At 40.1% G+C, this 16,036-nt stretch overlaps 3 protein-coding genes and 1 long non-coding RNA gene across 6 annotated transcripts; 3 read left to right on the top strand and 1 right to left on the bottom strand.

Annotated features, from left to right (window-relative positions):
• Positions 1–5: 5 nt before the first annotated feature.
• Positions 6–5,206, top strand: LOC311266937 (mucolipin-3-like). The gene is made up of 12 exons (XM_084369632.1): positions 6–1,520; positions 1,594–1,761; positions 2,005–2,158; positions 2,369–2,453; positions 2,533–2,629; positions 2,716–2,815; positions 2,944–3,056; positions 3,576–3,725; positions 3,849–3,950; positions 4,048–4,170; positions 4,268–4,474; positions 4,596–5,206. The coding sequence occupies exons 1-12, from the start codon at positions 1,302–1,304 to the stop codon at positions 4,734–4,736; spliced, it is 1,659 nt and encodes a 552-aa protein (XP_084225758.1). The 5' UTR covers positions 6–1,301; the 3' UTR covers positions 4,737–5,206.
• On the bottom strand, positions 1,363–6,181 carry LOC311266938. Its single transcript, XR_014623780.1, has 4 exons — positions 6,099–6,181; positions 3,852–3,934; positions 2,917–3,027; positions 1,363–1,438 (listed from the first exon to the last, which is right to left on the bottom strand). It is a non-coding gene; the product is annotated as an uncharacterized lncRNA (long non-coding RNA).
• Positions 5,982–12,799, top strand: ssx2ipa (synovial sarcoma, X breakpoint 2 interacting protein a). Of its 3 annotated transcripts, none has more exons than XM_084369623.1 (14): positions 5,982–6,151; positions 7,330–7,477; positions 7,676–7,839; positions 7,970–8,179; positions 8,896–9,006; positions 9,116–9,251; positions 9,358–9,433; positions 9,527–9,707; positions 9,879–10,026; positions 10,259–10,395; positions 10,587–10,760; positions 10,855–10,972; positions 11,847–12,000; positions 12,226–12,799. In XM_084369623.1, exons 2-14 carry the CDS (start codon positions 7,435–7,437, stop codon positions 12,368–12,370), a joined length of 1,797 nt encoding a protein of 598 aa, XP_084225749.1. In that variant the 5' UTR covers positions 5,982–6,151; positions 7,330–7,434; the 3' UTR covers positions 12,371–12,799. The 3 variants fall into 3 exon arrangements, with proteins under 3 accessions (XP_084225749.1, XP_084225748.1, XP_084225747.1); XM_084369622.1 differs by having other exon boundaries at positions 5,982–6,280; XM_084369621.1 differs by having other exon boundaries at positions 5,982–6,308.
• A 94-nt stretch (positions 12,800–12,893) lies between these two features.
• LOC311266110 (guanine nucleotide-binding protein G(I)/G(S)/G(O) subunit gamma-5-like) lies at positions 12,894–15,421 on the top strand. Its single transcript, XM_084368301.1, has 3 exons — positions 12,894–13,062; positions 14,503–14,645; positions 15,136–15,421. The coding sequence occupies exons 1-2, from the start codon at positions 12,982–12,984 to the stop codon at positions 14,626–14,628; spliced, it is 207 nt and encodes a 68-aa protein (XP_084224427.1). The 5' UTR covers positions 12,894–12,981; the 3' UTR covers positions 14,629–14,645; positions 15,136–15,421.
• The last annotated feature ends 615 nt before the right edge of the window (positions 15,422–16,036 follow it).

Below are 16,036 nucleotides of genomic sequence, written 5' to 3'. Positions count from 1 at the left end.
ACCCCAAAAATCAAAAAACACAACAACACAACAAAAAAGACAACAGTTGAGAGAAAATACAGGAAACAGGTTTTAATCAAAAATCAAAATCAGTCTGACTCGTATCTGAATCTGTGGTGTGGAGATTATTTAAAGCGGCGATGTGAAGCGCCACTACTAGACAAAGCACAGAGCATGTTTTCAGCCAACATACCCACTCAAATCCAAACTGAGGGCGCAGGAAATAAAACAGTTTTTATGCACTGAATTATAACACATAACTCGCAGACGTTGGCAGGTGTAGCTCCGCAGAAAGAAATTGTTCCTATGTGAAACTGCGCACAACAAGGTCAGTTGATCCAGCACTTTGAGCACCACAAGGCGAATGCCATCTAGTTCCATTATAATCCAAGAGAAGGCTGATATCTCCAAAACTCCACAACTCACGTAAAAAAAAAAAAAAAAAAAAAAAATGTAAATCTTGATGGATAAAAAGCACAATACTGGCAAGAGAACAAAATATTCGTGAAGTCAAATTCAAATGATATTTTTGTGTGTGCGTGTGAGGATTCTGTAACTGAGGCGCTCTATTTTTGTTTTGGAAAAACTGGAAAAGCTTTGAATGACGCAGAGGAGTGACAGTCATTGTGGTGGAGGCTGGTGTGGTGACTGCATCTGATCTTCACAGACAGCAGAGAGTGTCAGTCTAGACGCTCTGTGGCTCGCTGGTGCAAAGCAGGTATTTCATTTTAATATTACTTAATACATATATGTTGACTTTCTCTCACAAGCTGGAGCTTTTACTCTTTATATTAAAAATATATAGATATTTTCCAGGCAGGGGTTGTAAAAAATATGATATAATTACATGACTAATATCTACAATGTGAGTGCATTTAACTTTCTATCATGTCTGTGATTTCTTTAAAATGATTTTGAAATGTAATACTTTCATATGTGAAGTAATTTGCTTCATAAGTAGTTTAACTGTGCTTTTGCTCTCTGCTGTTGCAGGCAGGTCTGCCACAGTAAGCTTTTGTTGATCTAAAAATGGATGAGCGATGCTGCAAAACACCTTTTTTCTACTTTAAAGAGCATTAAACCTAATTTTAGCGTAATTATCATGCACTCCAGACTAACATTTGAGAGAGTTGAGAGAGTGACAGCAGTGAGAACATGCAGGAGAACCAGTTTGATAAACATCAGAATGACAGGAATGGTTGAACTTTTACCTTCAACATACATCCGATACGTGTAATCTGATTCAGTCTTTAACAATAAGAAGAAAAACACAAAACTGTCTTCTCATAAATAGTCAAATAATGGAGGACCGTGAGCAGCCGAGGTCAGAGGAGAGGATGCTGAACGGCCACTGCAGGTGGAGCGCCCACACTCGCAGCCTGCATTCGAAGGCGGTGGAGGACTTCAGGCGGAGGCTCAAGTATTTCTTCATGAACCCCTGCGAGAAATACAGAGCCAGGGGTCGAAAACCATGGAAACTGATGTTACAAATACTAAAAATTGCAATCATCACAGTCCAGGTAGGACACAGAACTCTTTCGTTAGCGTTGGCTAAATGTCTCTTTGTCTCAGATCTATGTTTTCTTCTTTTAGTTAGTCTCTTTTGGCCTCAGCAACGAAATGATGGTCACCTTCAAAGACGAGAACCTGGTGACGTTCAGACACCTGTTTCTAAAAGGATACAAGGATCACCGACTGGGAAGCTACGCACTGTACACGAAAGATGATGTGTACGATCACATCTACTACGTTATCGACAGGGTAACTTTAGATTTAAGACAACAGTTGATTATCACCCTGCCACCTTTCTAGCTTCAGACTGTGTTCTGGGGACCTGATTTTCCTCTGAGAACAGCTTGTTTATTCAGTTATGGAAAAAAATATTGTAAATAATAATATTCTGAGTTTTAATTTCTTCTCCAAAGCTACGTAGTGCCCCTTTAATGGTAAAAGATGTTTGATCTCTCATGTTTTTTCCATCCTCTTTTCATATTTACTTTTCAGTACACCAATCTCCAAAACCTGACAGTAGGTAACCTCGCATACGAGATGGTTGATGGGGAGTACACCGCTCTGACTGTGTGTCAGGAGTTTTACAGAAACAGCAGCATCGACCCAGGAAATGAGACCTTTGATATTGATCCACATATTGAAAAAGGTATAAAAGCACGAAATTGCTCTAAAAAGACTGATGTAAGATGCATCAGTAAGATGGAAGATGTATTTATGGAAGCTGAATCACGGCATGAATGGAAAATAATCATAATGTGGATTCACATGTGACTCCTTGAAAAGAGGAAGCCTGTACTGTATCGTGTAGTGTTTGACTAACTGATCTAACTGAACTTGTTGTATTTCCTCCTCGCAGATTGCATTTCCATATATCCCATGCAGTCGTTTGACAACAGCAGCACTTTGCTGACACACATCAACTTCAGCTTAGATTTCAAAAGGTGACCAAAGTGAAAACACTGGTTTCGTGCCGGCCGATAAGAGTGCTGCCTGCTAATGTGTGTCTGTGTGTCGATGCAGGCTGCTATCAGTGAGCATCAACCTGACTCTGAAAACCATCAATCTGCAGACTGTGCGCCACCACGAGCTACCAGACTGCTATGACTTCCATATCATGGTTGGTGACGACACACGTCTGAGCTGGTATTTTTAACAGATGAAAACGCACATGCTCAGACATAATTTGTCTTTGTTTTCATACAGATCACATTTGACAACCGTGCACACAGTGGAAAGATAAAGGTTGATATTAAAAACGAAGTACGAATCTATGAATGCAGAGACTGGAACGTGGAGGGCACTTGTAAGTTTTGACCCAGCTAAATATGAAATGACTCATAATGGTTTTGGCTTCGAAGGCCAGCAGGGGGCACCGTGATTTTACTCTGCAGCTTGTAAACTGACCTGAAATCTGTCTTTCCGTTTTTCCAGCTGATAAAAACGATTACCTCCTCTTGTCCTTTGATTCTGTGGTCATCCTCGCCTGCTTCACCTCTCTCATCCTCTGCATGAGATCTGTCATCAACGGTATCCAACTCCAGTTTGTGAGTCATGAGAAATCACCACTGATGAATGTACAGGATTTTGGTAAATTCAGCCACAATTACAGTTGAGTCATCAGGACATTCATCCAGTGATAAATTAAACATTTAACCAGCATCAGATGAAGGACTGTAACTACAGGACACTGAGCTCCTCTGTGTTTTTATGAGGTTTGTGGGGCTTATTAGTTCACATTATACAGTTAAAAAAACATGCACGAGTATTAATTCCATTAGTTTTACATTCAAAGTATTTAAATTTCACTACTTTTAAGTAGAGCTGCAACAATTAGTCGATTGATCAATAAGTCAATGGAAAGAAATTTAACATTTGCTGGTTCCAGCTTCTTAGATGTGAGATTTGCAACTTTTCTTTGTCACTGATGATAGAAAATGAAGCGTCTCTAAATTGAAAAAATTTGCAACCAGTGTGAAAAACTAGTCTGGTGGTCAGAAATGACTCCTGGTTTGTTGGGTATCTTATTAATTGTGTATTATGATATCTGGGTTTCTGTCATGCAGGAGTTCAACACGTTCTTCCACGCCAACTACAATAAAATTGTGTCTTGGTCGGACCGCATGGAGTTTGTGAACGGCTGGTACATCCTCATCATCGTGAGTGACACGTTGACCATCGCTGGGTCAGCGCTCAAAATTGGAATACAAACAAAGGTTTGTTATCATTGAGCCTTATTGTCTTATATATTTATATTCTTAATTAGATTATTCACTGTGGGGCTGAGGGACCTTTGCAGCATGTTGTATGAACATGGAAGTGTACTTTTCCTCTTGCAGTACCTGACGAACTATGATGTCTGCAGTATCTTGCTGGGAACGGCCACGATGCTCGTCTGGGTCGGTGTGATTCGTTACCTTGGTTTCTTCAAGAAATACAATGTAAGAGCTTTACTGGCACTGCTTTTTGTTTTTATGCATCAGCCAACCTGTTTAAAGTAGATAAAAGCATATCCTGAACATCTTTATTCCTTTCTAGATATTAATCTTAACTCTGAGGGCGGCATTCCCAAATGTGATCCGATTCTGCTGCTGTGCCGCCATGATCTACCTTGGCTACTGTTTCTGTGGTTGGATCGTCCTCGGGCCTTATCATGACAAAGTATGTGATGATAATCATTTTGTTTCAAGTGTCAGCGTGGCCCAATAAATCCCCCTTAACTTAAATCACTTCATTATCAACTAATTTCTTTCTCCAGTTCCGAACTCTCGACAAGGTGACAGAGTGCCTCTTCTCTCTCATCAACGGGGACGACATGTACGCCACCTTCCTGAAGATGAGAGACAAGGGCTACATGGTGTGGCTCTTCAGCAGACTCTACCTCTACTCCTTCATCTCCCTCTTCATCTACATGGTGCTCAGCCTGTTCATCGCTCTCATTACTGACACCTATGAGACCATCAAGGTCAGTCCGAGTGCGATGCATTCATTCACAGACTGAGAAATATTACTAGATGTTACTGTAAGTAGAAGTTTTTTTAATGTATCCTTTAGTACTCTAATACTCTTCAATGGTTCTTTCCCAGCACCACCAGCAGGAGAAGGTACCGGTGTCCCAGCTTCAGGCCTTCATAGCAGAGTGCAGGGACCAGCCCGACTCTGGAAGATACCAGACTGATGAGGACTCAGCTTCCTGCTGCCTCTCTCCGTGCTGCTGCTTTGGATGAACTGAGGAAATGTGGGTTTTTCTTTTTCCACATGTGGATTAGGAGCTGCCGCAGAGAGTCCTGACTGTCTGCATGGAGCATCTGATTATACTGACGCGTGACAGGAATGCAAGAATTTATCCTCAAGTAGAACTTCTTTAACTTCTGTTTTTTTACTTGACTTGATGAGCACTACTGTTGTAAAATGCTAAACTAAAAGGCACTAGAGTATAAAACTAATTACAGGATTAAAATGTGAAAATAGATTTATGGATTTTAAGATCTAACTCACCCTTAATGTACTTTATAATAAAAAAAGCTACTTTGTTACTGTAAAGTTCATTATAATGTATTGCTTTATTGTATCTTGTTGTACTGTTCATGATTTATATGGGCTATGTAAATATATTGATATATGAACTAAATGGATTGCCTCGATGGTTTCACTTTATGTATTTTTGTACTGTATTTTTTGTAAGTTTTGCACTTTGGACAAAATATCAAAATATTGATGAAAACTGACATAGACAGTCATAATTATGTGTAAATATTAACTTCATATCTCATAATTTCAATTTTATGTCATAATTCTATTGTCATGATTTCGATTTAATCTTATAACTTTATATCTCCTAAATCTGACTTTTTATCTCACAATTCTGTTTTTTATCACATAATTCTGACTTCTTATCTCCTAAATTTGATTTTTAATCTCATTAAATTTGCCTTTTATCTCATACGTTTGACTTTTTATCTCATAAGATTGACTTTTTATTTCTTAAATTTGACTTTTAATCTCATTACATTTGCCTTTTTATCTCATAATTCTGACTTTTTATCTCATCATTAAAACTTTTGATCTCTTAATTTTTGTTATCATTATTTCGACTATGGGAATAGTTTTCATCTTATTTATTTTTCTCTTTATCTGGTGAAAATGGGCTTCCTCATGTTTCTGACTCAGTCTGGTTATATCCCATTCTAATCTATCCTCAACATATTTTCACTATGAAAGAAGTATGTGTTGGACATGAAGCCTGCTGCAGTAAATTGCATGTGGTATATATTGAAAATACCTGTAAACTGTGTATGTATGTATAAAGGACAGATAACACAGTGCGGTAGATCTCGCAGCTGTGTGTGTGTGTGCGTGTGTGTGTGCGTGTGTGTGTGTGACTCTGGCGCTGCAGTGCTTCATGACACCTGACAGCATTTCTCATTTGCATAATCCACACATGTTCTCATCCAATGCACGGCTCACATACTGGTTGCTCAACAACGCTGCCTCCAATAACAATTGCGTTTGGTCTGAAGCTGACGGAGGGACACACTTAAAAAAACACACACAATCAGCTGCAGCGGCTGCAGCCTGAGCGAGCCTACCTCATTACTGCCGGGACATCTCTGCTGCTTGACTGCGTCCACAGCAGGAGTAGGTGAGGTTTCTGCTTGTTCCTGCTGCCGACAAGGTGACGACTGGACCAGACACGGCAGTTGCTGGTGTTTTCAGTGAGGGAGCTTTTTGTTAGTTGTGTCCAGCAGCGCCTAACTTGACTTCTATCGGAGTGAGTTGACCCGTTTCACACCGTACCCGTGAGTATGTTTGACTTCAGTTAGCATACAGCTAACACCCATGTTAGCAAAACAGTGCGAACTACCGTCGTGAGGACAGCAGTTTATAGGTGTTTATAAATTCCGATAGCTTACCTCAAGTTCATCTTACAAATAAGAAATATTAGACGAAGTTACCCAGCTAAGGTGAAGCATTTCAAGACAACTACTTAACGCTAAAGTTGGTAAATCTTTTTACTTTAACCCTGTAGTTAAATAAAAATTAAAAACACAGTTGTGGCTGTCGAGGGTTTAGCAAACTAGCTAACGTTAGCTAACTTTGCAAACGTTACCTGGTAACGTGACGTAGCTACGTCAAGCCAACTAACCTAGAAGTTCGCTTACTCTTAATTTCTATGGCATCTTTATTTAATATTATATATCCTGAAGGCAAATTACTTCCCTAAAACGAAACCCACTTTGTCTCCGCCTCTGTAACTTTTTAGATAACACTTGTGTGTGTCTTCTGGTTTGTTAGATAAGAACATTTAAGTGCCTGCTGGGTTGCACATAGCAGACACACTGTGTCCTCTCCTCATAAACATGTTGCTCTCAAGCTTTTGTTTTTGCATTGCTTGACAAAACTGCAGCGTTTTCTCTTTTGTTCGTCACCATAATGTCCCTGACAGCCCCTGAACACAAGTCAGAACATTTCGTTTTATTGTAAAGGTGGTGGGAGTGTCAAGTGAAACATACTTGTTCAGCTTGTTTCACCAGAACATGTCTGGATGATAGTAATATATTCCCAAGAGCATGAAAGTTAAATTTACACTCTCGGATTGAAAGCCTCACTTTCTCTCATTTTATCTGCTTAAATCTTTTGGCCACAGAGTGAGATCATCTTACTACCCTGCGATTTAGTTGCCAGCGACCAATAGGATGGCACTCCTAAACCCCAATCTAACCCCTGCTGGCACACATGGCACAGTTAATCCTGTGTGGGTGAGGCAGCAGCACAGATTATTATTGCTGGTGTATCTCATGGCTTGATGCTCCATTGCAGGGCTCATCTCCAGCGGGAGCTTCCGATCCACCGCCTGACGGCTAATCCGCCTCCTGGGTTGATAACTCATGTCCCTGCACCCTCGTTTCCTGATGTGTCGGTGATATGGGAGAGTGGTGGACAACTGTGCCAATAGGGACATCTATGGGTAAATTTCTCTGCTAATGGAGGGTTGATTTAAGAATAGACCTAATCAGCTATGCTTTTTTGGGAGCTGCTAGAGGCGACCCATATTTTTGTTCTCATTTTAGAGCAGCAACCTGATTCCAGCCTCTGAGTAGTAGAAAGTGATGTCGATGTGATGTACCAACTATAATTTCCCTCTCCTCTCTGTTCTGTTTTTTAGGAAACTATGAGGCATCCCGCATATCACATGTGACAATGTCCCCCTCAAGACAGAACAACTATGTGTCAATGTACAGTTTGCCCCTTTCCAAAAGCTCCTACAGTGTCATAAGTGCCTTTTGCACTGAGGATAATATTTCTCATTGCATTTCATACATCAATCAGGTACGAAAGTGTCCCTCTTTAGTTAGTGTGCCCTTGCCAAATGCTCATTATTCCAATATACTAGTTGCACTTTTAATGACTGTATAGATCATTCACCACAACAGTGACGCAAGTCCTCCTTCTTTCACAGGAGCTTGACTCACTCGGCCTCTCCTCCATATGTATCGAGGGCAGCTCACCCGGGGGAGCCGGCCTGAGCGCAGTGCCAGCTCTGAATGCCATGTACGAGCTGCTCCAGATTCACCGGCGCAACATGTGCACTTTGGAGGAGCTCGAGAAAGAACAGCTAAAGAAAACCAGCTCCTTGGAGCACATGCAAATGAACAATTCTAGACTCAAGGTATGCATGACCCACAAAGTATGATCTGTGTGTGTCTGTAAGGTGCAGTAGTGGATTGTTGACCACTAGAGGGCAGATAAGAAACATTCTGTATACAGAAAATTTCCCCCTTTCCTATAATTACCAAATTTGACCTAGAAACCCTGATCTCAGTGCTATGAAAAGGCAGCATTAAACACTCAGTTTTACTAATAAGTAGGCAGCTTTTGTTACTACTTACTTGTGGAAAGACTGCTGGTTTTGAAAGGTTTCAAGTCCCTGTAGTAAGGGAAACGCATATCAGCGGGGTAACACACTTTGACGCAACACCAGCGCTCTTCATCGAGTGAATGTCCGTCTGTTCGCTCTTGTTTTACCTGGGTTTCTATCACTCTCCCTCTTCGCCTTCTTTGCCTCCTCCGTCAGTGGGATTCCTTTTATTTTGCAGTGTAGAGATCCACGGTTATTACAGTTGTTCCACTCTTACCTTGGTATAGCGACCTGGAAAGAAGTGCAGCTGAAGGCACTTTAGTTTCCTAAATAATTTCAACTTCTTCATTAAAAAAACAAAATGGAAACCATAAATTGTTGACATATTTTCATCCTGTCTTATTAAATCCTAAAATGGCACATAACCAATTTTAGGAAGGGATTTGGCTCAGGAATCCACTCTTGTAGCTTTAACCCTGAACTGATTGCTCTCACTGTGCTCATCAGAGTCGTGTATTTCCTTCCAGGATCAGTTGGAACTGTCCATAAGGGAGAAATCTGGTCTCCATGAGACAGAGAGGCAGCTACAACTCAAAATCAAGACTTTGCAGAGCTGCTTGAAAACAGAAAAAGATGAGGTAAAGTGTAATGAACATTTAAATCTAATGTTTTTGATTGTACAAAATGTGCAAGTATTACACAGTATGCATGAGCCTGCAAAGGTAATGATTCAGTTGTTGTTGACAGGTTCAGAAGCTCCAGAATATCATCGCCAGCCGTGCCTCTCAATACAGTCATGATGCCAAGAGGAAAGAAAGAGAAGCTGCAAAGCTCAAGGAGCGCCTCAGTCAGCTACTGGTTGACAGAAAGGATAAGAAACTAGGTAAAAATACAAGTCTTACGCAAAAATAAATAAAGATTGCTCTTTATTCTGGGAATTTCAGAACAAAGTAATAAAATATTGTTCTGCTGTTTTTTTTCTTATCCAGCTATTGATGTGCTGAATTGCTTGGGACGGTCAGATGGTAGAAGGAGCCACTGGAAGACGGCAAAAGCGACAGCCAGGTATCATGACAGTCATCCCGTTACTTGTTGATCATATGTGTAGACTGTGCAATCATCAGTCAGATAACTGTATGCGTAAATTGCTCTCTGCAGCCATGAGGGTGAGATGTACAAGTCCTTGCTCAGTGACTACGAGGCGAGTCAGAGATCCTTGATGCTGGAGAACGCTGAGCTTAAGAAAGTCCTCCAGCAGATGAAGAAGGAGATGATACACATCCTTAGTCCACGCCAGCCCTCGAGCAGAAGAGCCACAGCTGATGACAGTCAGGAGCAGGTATTTGTATTTATGTTAAGAGGTTTTTTAGACCTTGGAGTCTTGCCTGTTTTGTCAGGCCAGGAAATTGATGAGAATGTGAAGCAGTTTTTATGCATCAATGTGAGGATGTTGTAAAGAGATGCTTGCATGTTGACAAGCTACCATGTTCGCTTCTGTTACTTTGCTCAGGCTGATTCAGATGGGGAGGAAAAGACGGGTGACTCCAGCAGGGAAACTCTGGACCAATCATGTGAACATGCAAGGGAGCAGCTCACCAACAGCATCCGCCAGCAGTGGAGGAAACTGAGGAACCATATGGAGAAGCTAGACAGCCAAGGTACACGTAGCACTGTTTTTTATATTCTGAAATACTGCAAAAGTAGCTGAAGCTCATGTGGTGCAGGTTTTAAAGATGAATTGTTCTTGTCCTAAGATGTTTTCTTTGACATGTGAGGTTCTTATAAATCTAGATTCTATGAAAATATGTACATGTTCCCACAAGTATTTACAGACATGAAGCACTGGAAGCACATTTAGATTATCAGCTGTTACTGTATTTATTTGCTAAGCCTCGCAAGTTCAGAATCAACTGGAGTCTAATAAGGAGGTGATACCAAGGGAGACCCACGATGAAGAGATGGAGCGGATGAGGCGTGAAGTGCAGCAGTGCAAAGAGTTCATTCACGCACAGCAACAGCTCCTCCAGGTCAGTTTCTGCTTGTTTATCAGAGCACAGGTACCAAATTTTAGAGGCTTCTCATTACAAGTGCAAATGAATGGGACAAATGACAAATTGCCATCCTGATGAGTGAGTCCTTGCATAATGAATGTTATTTGGAATTTCTAAAGAATAATTTGAGCTGAAACGATAAACATGTCTGTTTTATGCATACACAGCAACAACTCAACACATCGTTTGATGATGAGACGGCAGCTCTTCTGAACGACTGCTACACACTGGAGGAGAAGGAGCGTCTCAAAGAGGAGTGGAGGCTCTTTGAGGAACAGAAGAGAAACTTTGAGAGGGAGAGAAAGAACTTCACAGAGGCTGCTATTCGCTTGGGGCGAGAGGTACTGAGAGTTTCTGATGAGGCACCACAGTCGTATTCATCATGTATTGTGGGTGTTGTAACTGCAATGCTTTCAATCTTTTTTTTAACTACAGAAAAAGGCCTTTCAAGAGGACCGTGCTACTTGGCTCAAGAATCAATTTTTGAACATGACTCCCTTCACAGACCGTAGGAGATGTTCCTCGTCTGACGGTCACAGTGCCCTGTCAATCAGTAAGTCTGTGTAATTTAAGAAGGAAGACTATAAATGGCTGAACCTTCTTACTCACAAACAGGACTTTCTCACTTGTAACAGGCAGAGAGCATGATCTATGGCAGTAATTGCCAATAGAGCTGAAATGATAACGTATTTCAGAATTTCTCAGAAACCTACAAATAACAGTTAAAGCTGTGAATCTTTAATTGGCCTCACATGGCTACTTTTTCATTAAACAATACCAGCAGGCTGGCAATCTACAAAAATTATGTTTTCACATTGTGACACGCAGACGGGCTGAGAATGAGGTTAACATCACACACACGACTCTGCTGCACACACGTCCTCAAAGCTGACGCCTTCTCAATCCTTGGCTGACAGCTGAGCTCACTGTATTCTGTATGGCTGTAGACGCTAGTAAAGGTTGAATATTGCTAACTTGGTTCATCACTCATTGCTGATATCTGCCTTTCTCCAACATATACTCCAAAATAGAAATGTCACTCATCCTAATTTTAACTGGATAACCAAGGCCAGAAAACCAATAATAGTAGGCTATATTTTTTTGTAGGCTGCAAACTGCTTATTATGTTGTGAATCTTTCACGTCCACATTGCGATGCATCTTAGACTCAACAGAATATGTTACAGTCTGCTTTGGTATGATTTTGGTGTTCTCTCCACGTCTCTTTGAATTGCCTTGTGCCTGATTGGTGCTTTATAAATAAACTTCCCTTGTGACTTATGATGCTTAAATGTTAAGAATGAGGTGTATCTCAACAATTGCACATGAATAAGAAGTTCTCTTCAAGAATACAGAGCAAGTTAATACTGTGTGCAGATACCGGTGATGATAAAGTGTTTTAATTGACTTTGATTTGAATATCCTCAGGAAGTGAGCCAGAGATGAGGATATCTTCCACGAACGCTCAGCTGGCCAAATCATCAACCTACGCCACATTCTCCACTCCTAAACCTACACAAAGTGCTACTGTGCCATCCACAACCGAACTTTACCGGACACTCCGCCTCATACCAGACAGCAGGTATTAATTCAGCGACTTAATTACTAGCATTTAGTGAGACGTTTGCAGTGCTGGGGTTTAATTTGTGCAGTGTTGTTTGCTTCAAGCCAATGAGAGATGAGACATTTTAACCTTCAAAGTACCATGAATTTATTTTAACTTGCAGATGGTGTTGGTGCCATGTCACATCCATTAATCCTTTTTTTTGTAATTTATTTTTTTTTCTTTTTTCTTTTTCCATTTCAGTTCCTCCAGACATTCAAATCGAGGATGCTGGCAAGAGTCGAGCACCATTGAAGATGGAGACGTCCGGTTCAAGTCAAAAAGCAGAGTGCGATGTGGAGACTTGAGCATCTTCTCTTTGGGTGAAGATGAGAACAGCCTCACTTGAACAACTTCCAGTGCCTTTATTTTTCTTTTTTTCCTTTTTTTTTTTTTAGTGTGATTGGGAAGTGGACTTATCAAATATCAAATCATGAATAAATACCATCACTACGGAGGAACACTAAATCTTGATTGATATGTTGCTTTACGCACAGATCATTCACCAAAGCTAGACAAGAAAGCACTTTAATGATTCTGCCATTGTTAATTTCTTTACAAACAAATCAACACTGACGAATCAGATGTTAAGCTACATTCAAGGGAGGGGGATCAAGTGGTGATTTGAACATTTTCCGTTTTTTGTTTACATTGAATGCTTAAATTTCAGTTCAAGTTTTACATTTTTAAATATTCTAATGTATAAATTATGAGTCTAATTTTAATGGAAGCATATATTGACATAAATAATGATCAATAAAGATATTTTTAATTAAAATGTTCTTTTCTGTCTTTAATATGGCGCCCACTAGTGCGTTCACATGTGAGTTGCAGTCACAAGTGTGAACAACCGGAATCCGGATGTCATCATCTGTGCTTTTGTCTCAGCATCCAGCCCTGAATCCCACCCACACCACTCGGCGTCTATATATTTTTTTTCCACTCAAAAACACATCGAAAATGTCGGGTTCTTCTAATCTTGTAGCCATGAAAAAGGTGGTCCAGCAGCTCCGTTTCGAGGCGAGCATAAACAGAGTGAAGGTAATTTACGTGCTTATTGTTCTTGTGTCAAATATCTGAGGGGGAAAGCTCGACCGCTACCCCGAGCCGCTAACGACGCTAGCTGCCGCCAGAGGCTAGCAGCGGTGCTAGCCGCTAGTCAACAGGCAGAGCAGGGCGTTGTTTGAACCGGAGGGGAAGTATTCAGGTCGGTCTGGTACACTAATATGCCAGCGTTTAACAGAGAGGTGATAATCTCGACGCCTTTTAGTTATTTCAAGCTAGCATCTTTTCGACTAAATGAAGATTACCAAACGGAGGTTGTGATATAACTTGCTTAAAAGTTAAAGTATACTTAACTACCTTGAAGTGGAATGCTTTTTGTTAGCAAAACAGCTAATGCTACTACTGCTAACAATTAGAAAGTTATGAGGCAAACTGACAAAACAACTTCTAAAAACTAATCGACTATCAAGATAAAATGGACAAAAATGTGGGTGTACTCAAATGTAGGTACCTCATAATGGAGTTCAGCAGTACTTTCTGCTGTACACAACATTTGGAGGCCAAACATACAATATATCCTATTAACTCATGGTTTAGATTCCTGGTAAATTAAGACAACAGCCTGTTTAAGAGATTCCAACATTTCCATTAAAATGTGGGGACTCACAAGGAGGGGTAGACCGATTATAGGCCTTGCCTGATTATCTGGCAGATATTCAGCATCATCCCATTATTGGTATTGATGATTTTTCTGTCAGATTGCCATCAATACAATAAGCTGATTTTAAAAATGTGCCACTTTGGCTCTGATGCAAAATCCTCTCGCACAACAATACATGATTGGTAACACTTGACAATTAATAACATATAAAACACTGAATAATCTGAAACTGCAAAGTGACTAGTAACTAAATGTATCATATGTCGTGTAGAGGAAGTATAAAGTAGCAGAAAAAGGAAATACTCAAGTACCTTAAAATTGTACTTAAGAACAGTACTTGAGGAAATTGTACTTAGGTTTATTTCATCACCGGCTGTTTGAAATTTTGACAGACTTACTTTTCATTTACTGCAAATCAGTTTTCAGTGTCCGTGATTTCCAACAATCATATCGGTATTGATAAAATATTCAAGCTCATATCAAGTTTCATGTCTGTCAGAACATGAAGTGTGTGTTCATTCAAGAAGACCCGTCTGTACCAATCCTTTTAAGGGTCATTGTAGCTGATGATGATAATTATTGTGTCATACCGTATACCATGAAACCCTGATTTTTTTTTTTCTCTCAGGTGATTATCGTACTGTTAGAGACTCAAACTGTTGCAATCCTAAATGTAATTCAGTACAATGTTTGTTTGTTTTTCAAACTTTCACATATATGACAATTTACAATAATGTAAAATCAGTAGAGTGCCCCTTTAACCTGTCTGATAACCCCAAGCCATGGTTTACATCTTGTTTCCTCTTTGTCACCAGGTCTCCCAGGCGGCGGCAGACCTTCAACAGTTTTGCATGCAGAACGCCTTGCAGGACCCTCTGCTCACCGGTGTGTCCTCCAGCACCAACCCCTTCAGGCCGCAGAAAGTCTGCTCCTTCTTGTGAAACCACTGTATTCATTGGTCAGTCCGCCACCCTGTGGACACATTCAGCCACACACTAATAGGCCTTCACACTGTACATACAGCACAAGCAACTGGTGGGATTTCTGAAAAGCTTTTATGCGAAAGTCTGCAGAGTAGCTGAACTACTGGTTAGTTTCTCTTTAATGCATTTTGAGTGAGACAAATGTTCCCTTCTGTGCACCCTTTAAATTTAGTGTTTTCATTGAAAGGAGTCTCATTCGATATAATGAAAGCCTTTTACACTGAAAGTTTTCCATATAATGTTGGTGGTTTCTTCTACTATAAATCAGGGACTGTGGTCAGCTTGAATATCGCAGTGTTAATATTTCACCGCAGGGAAAAAACATTGAAAGACTTATAGAAACTTCTCAGTTGAAACCTATAAAAGTTCTCTACAAAAACAAACCCACTTCAGTCAATTCAAATCAAATCCTCAGTCTCATCTATTTTCTGTTTGTGTCTCTGGTTTTATTTTCATCTTCTGCAGGCCTTCATTTTGATGCTACAGGGAAAAGTTGACCTCAACACTGCTCCTCATGCCAAGCCATTATACTGCCACGGGATCTCTGGAGAGTAGAACACATTGGAATCATGTCAGGAAGATGACCATCTATTTTCAGCCACAGTAGAAGAAAGGAGACAGGTTTATTTTTCATGGCACAGTATGATTTTCGAATAAATTATTGTGCCTTTTTCTATTGTTCTATATTAGTCATCACTGTTCTGGACTTTTTTGTATTTAATGAATAAAAAAACATTCTTTACTACTCAAATGTGTCGTTGACTGACATTTTCAGTTTGATTTATTTGAAAGCATTACATAATGGACATAACTGCTTGTAACAATTTTAAATAAACAAGTGGGTTTTCAAAAGTGATTTAAAAGATGAGACTAAGTTTGCATCCTGGATCTCCTCGGACAGGTTTATAAGCTCAAGAATTTCTCTCACAACACTTGTCACATTCACACACACACTCGCACACTGATGGCAGACGCTGCTATGCAAGGTGCCAACCTGCTCATCTTGGGTTCAGTATCTTGCTCTAGTATACTTCAACATGGAGCTGGGGAATCAGCAACCTTCCAATTACTGGACGACCCGCTCTACCTCCTGAGCCACAGCTGCCCTATTAGTGATATTATGTGACATGAAATGAAGGTGCCATTGGAAAATCTCATTGGAAATTGACTTGAATAAAGACTTCTGGCATTATGAAAATCAAAATGAATGGATATTAGGCTATTGGTGCATATATGCATGTGCATGGATATGCAATAAAAGTCAAATGAAATGTGACGCATTTACTTTTAGGTACCAAAAATGTTCAAGTGAAACACTAAAATATCACAATATCCCTTACTAATTTTGAATAGTGTAAATATGTAT

Source organism: Pagrus pagrus (genome assembly GCF_965226575.1).
Source record: "Pagrus pagrus genome assembly, chromosome: 12".
In the NCBI taxonomy this organism is placed as follows: Eukaryota; Metazoa; Chordata; class Actinopteri; order Spariformes; family Sparidae; genus Pagrus; species Pagrus pagrus.
Note: the sequence above shows the minus strand (reverse complement) of the source record. Positions and strands in the feature narration are given on the sequence as shown.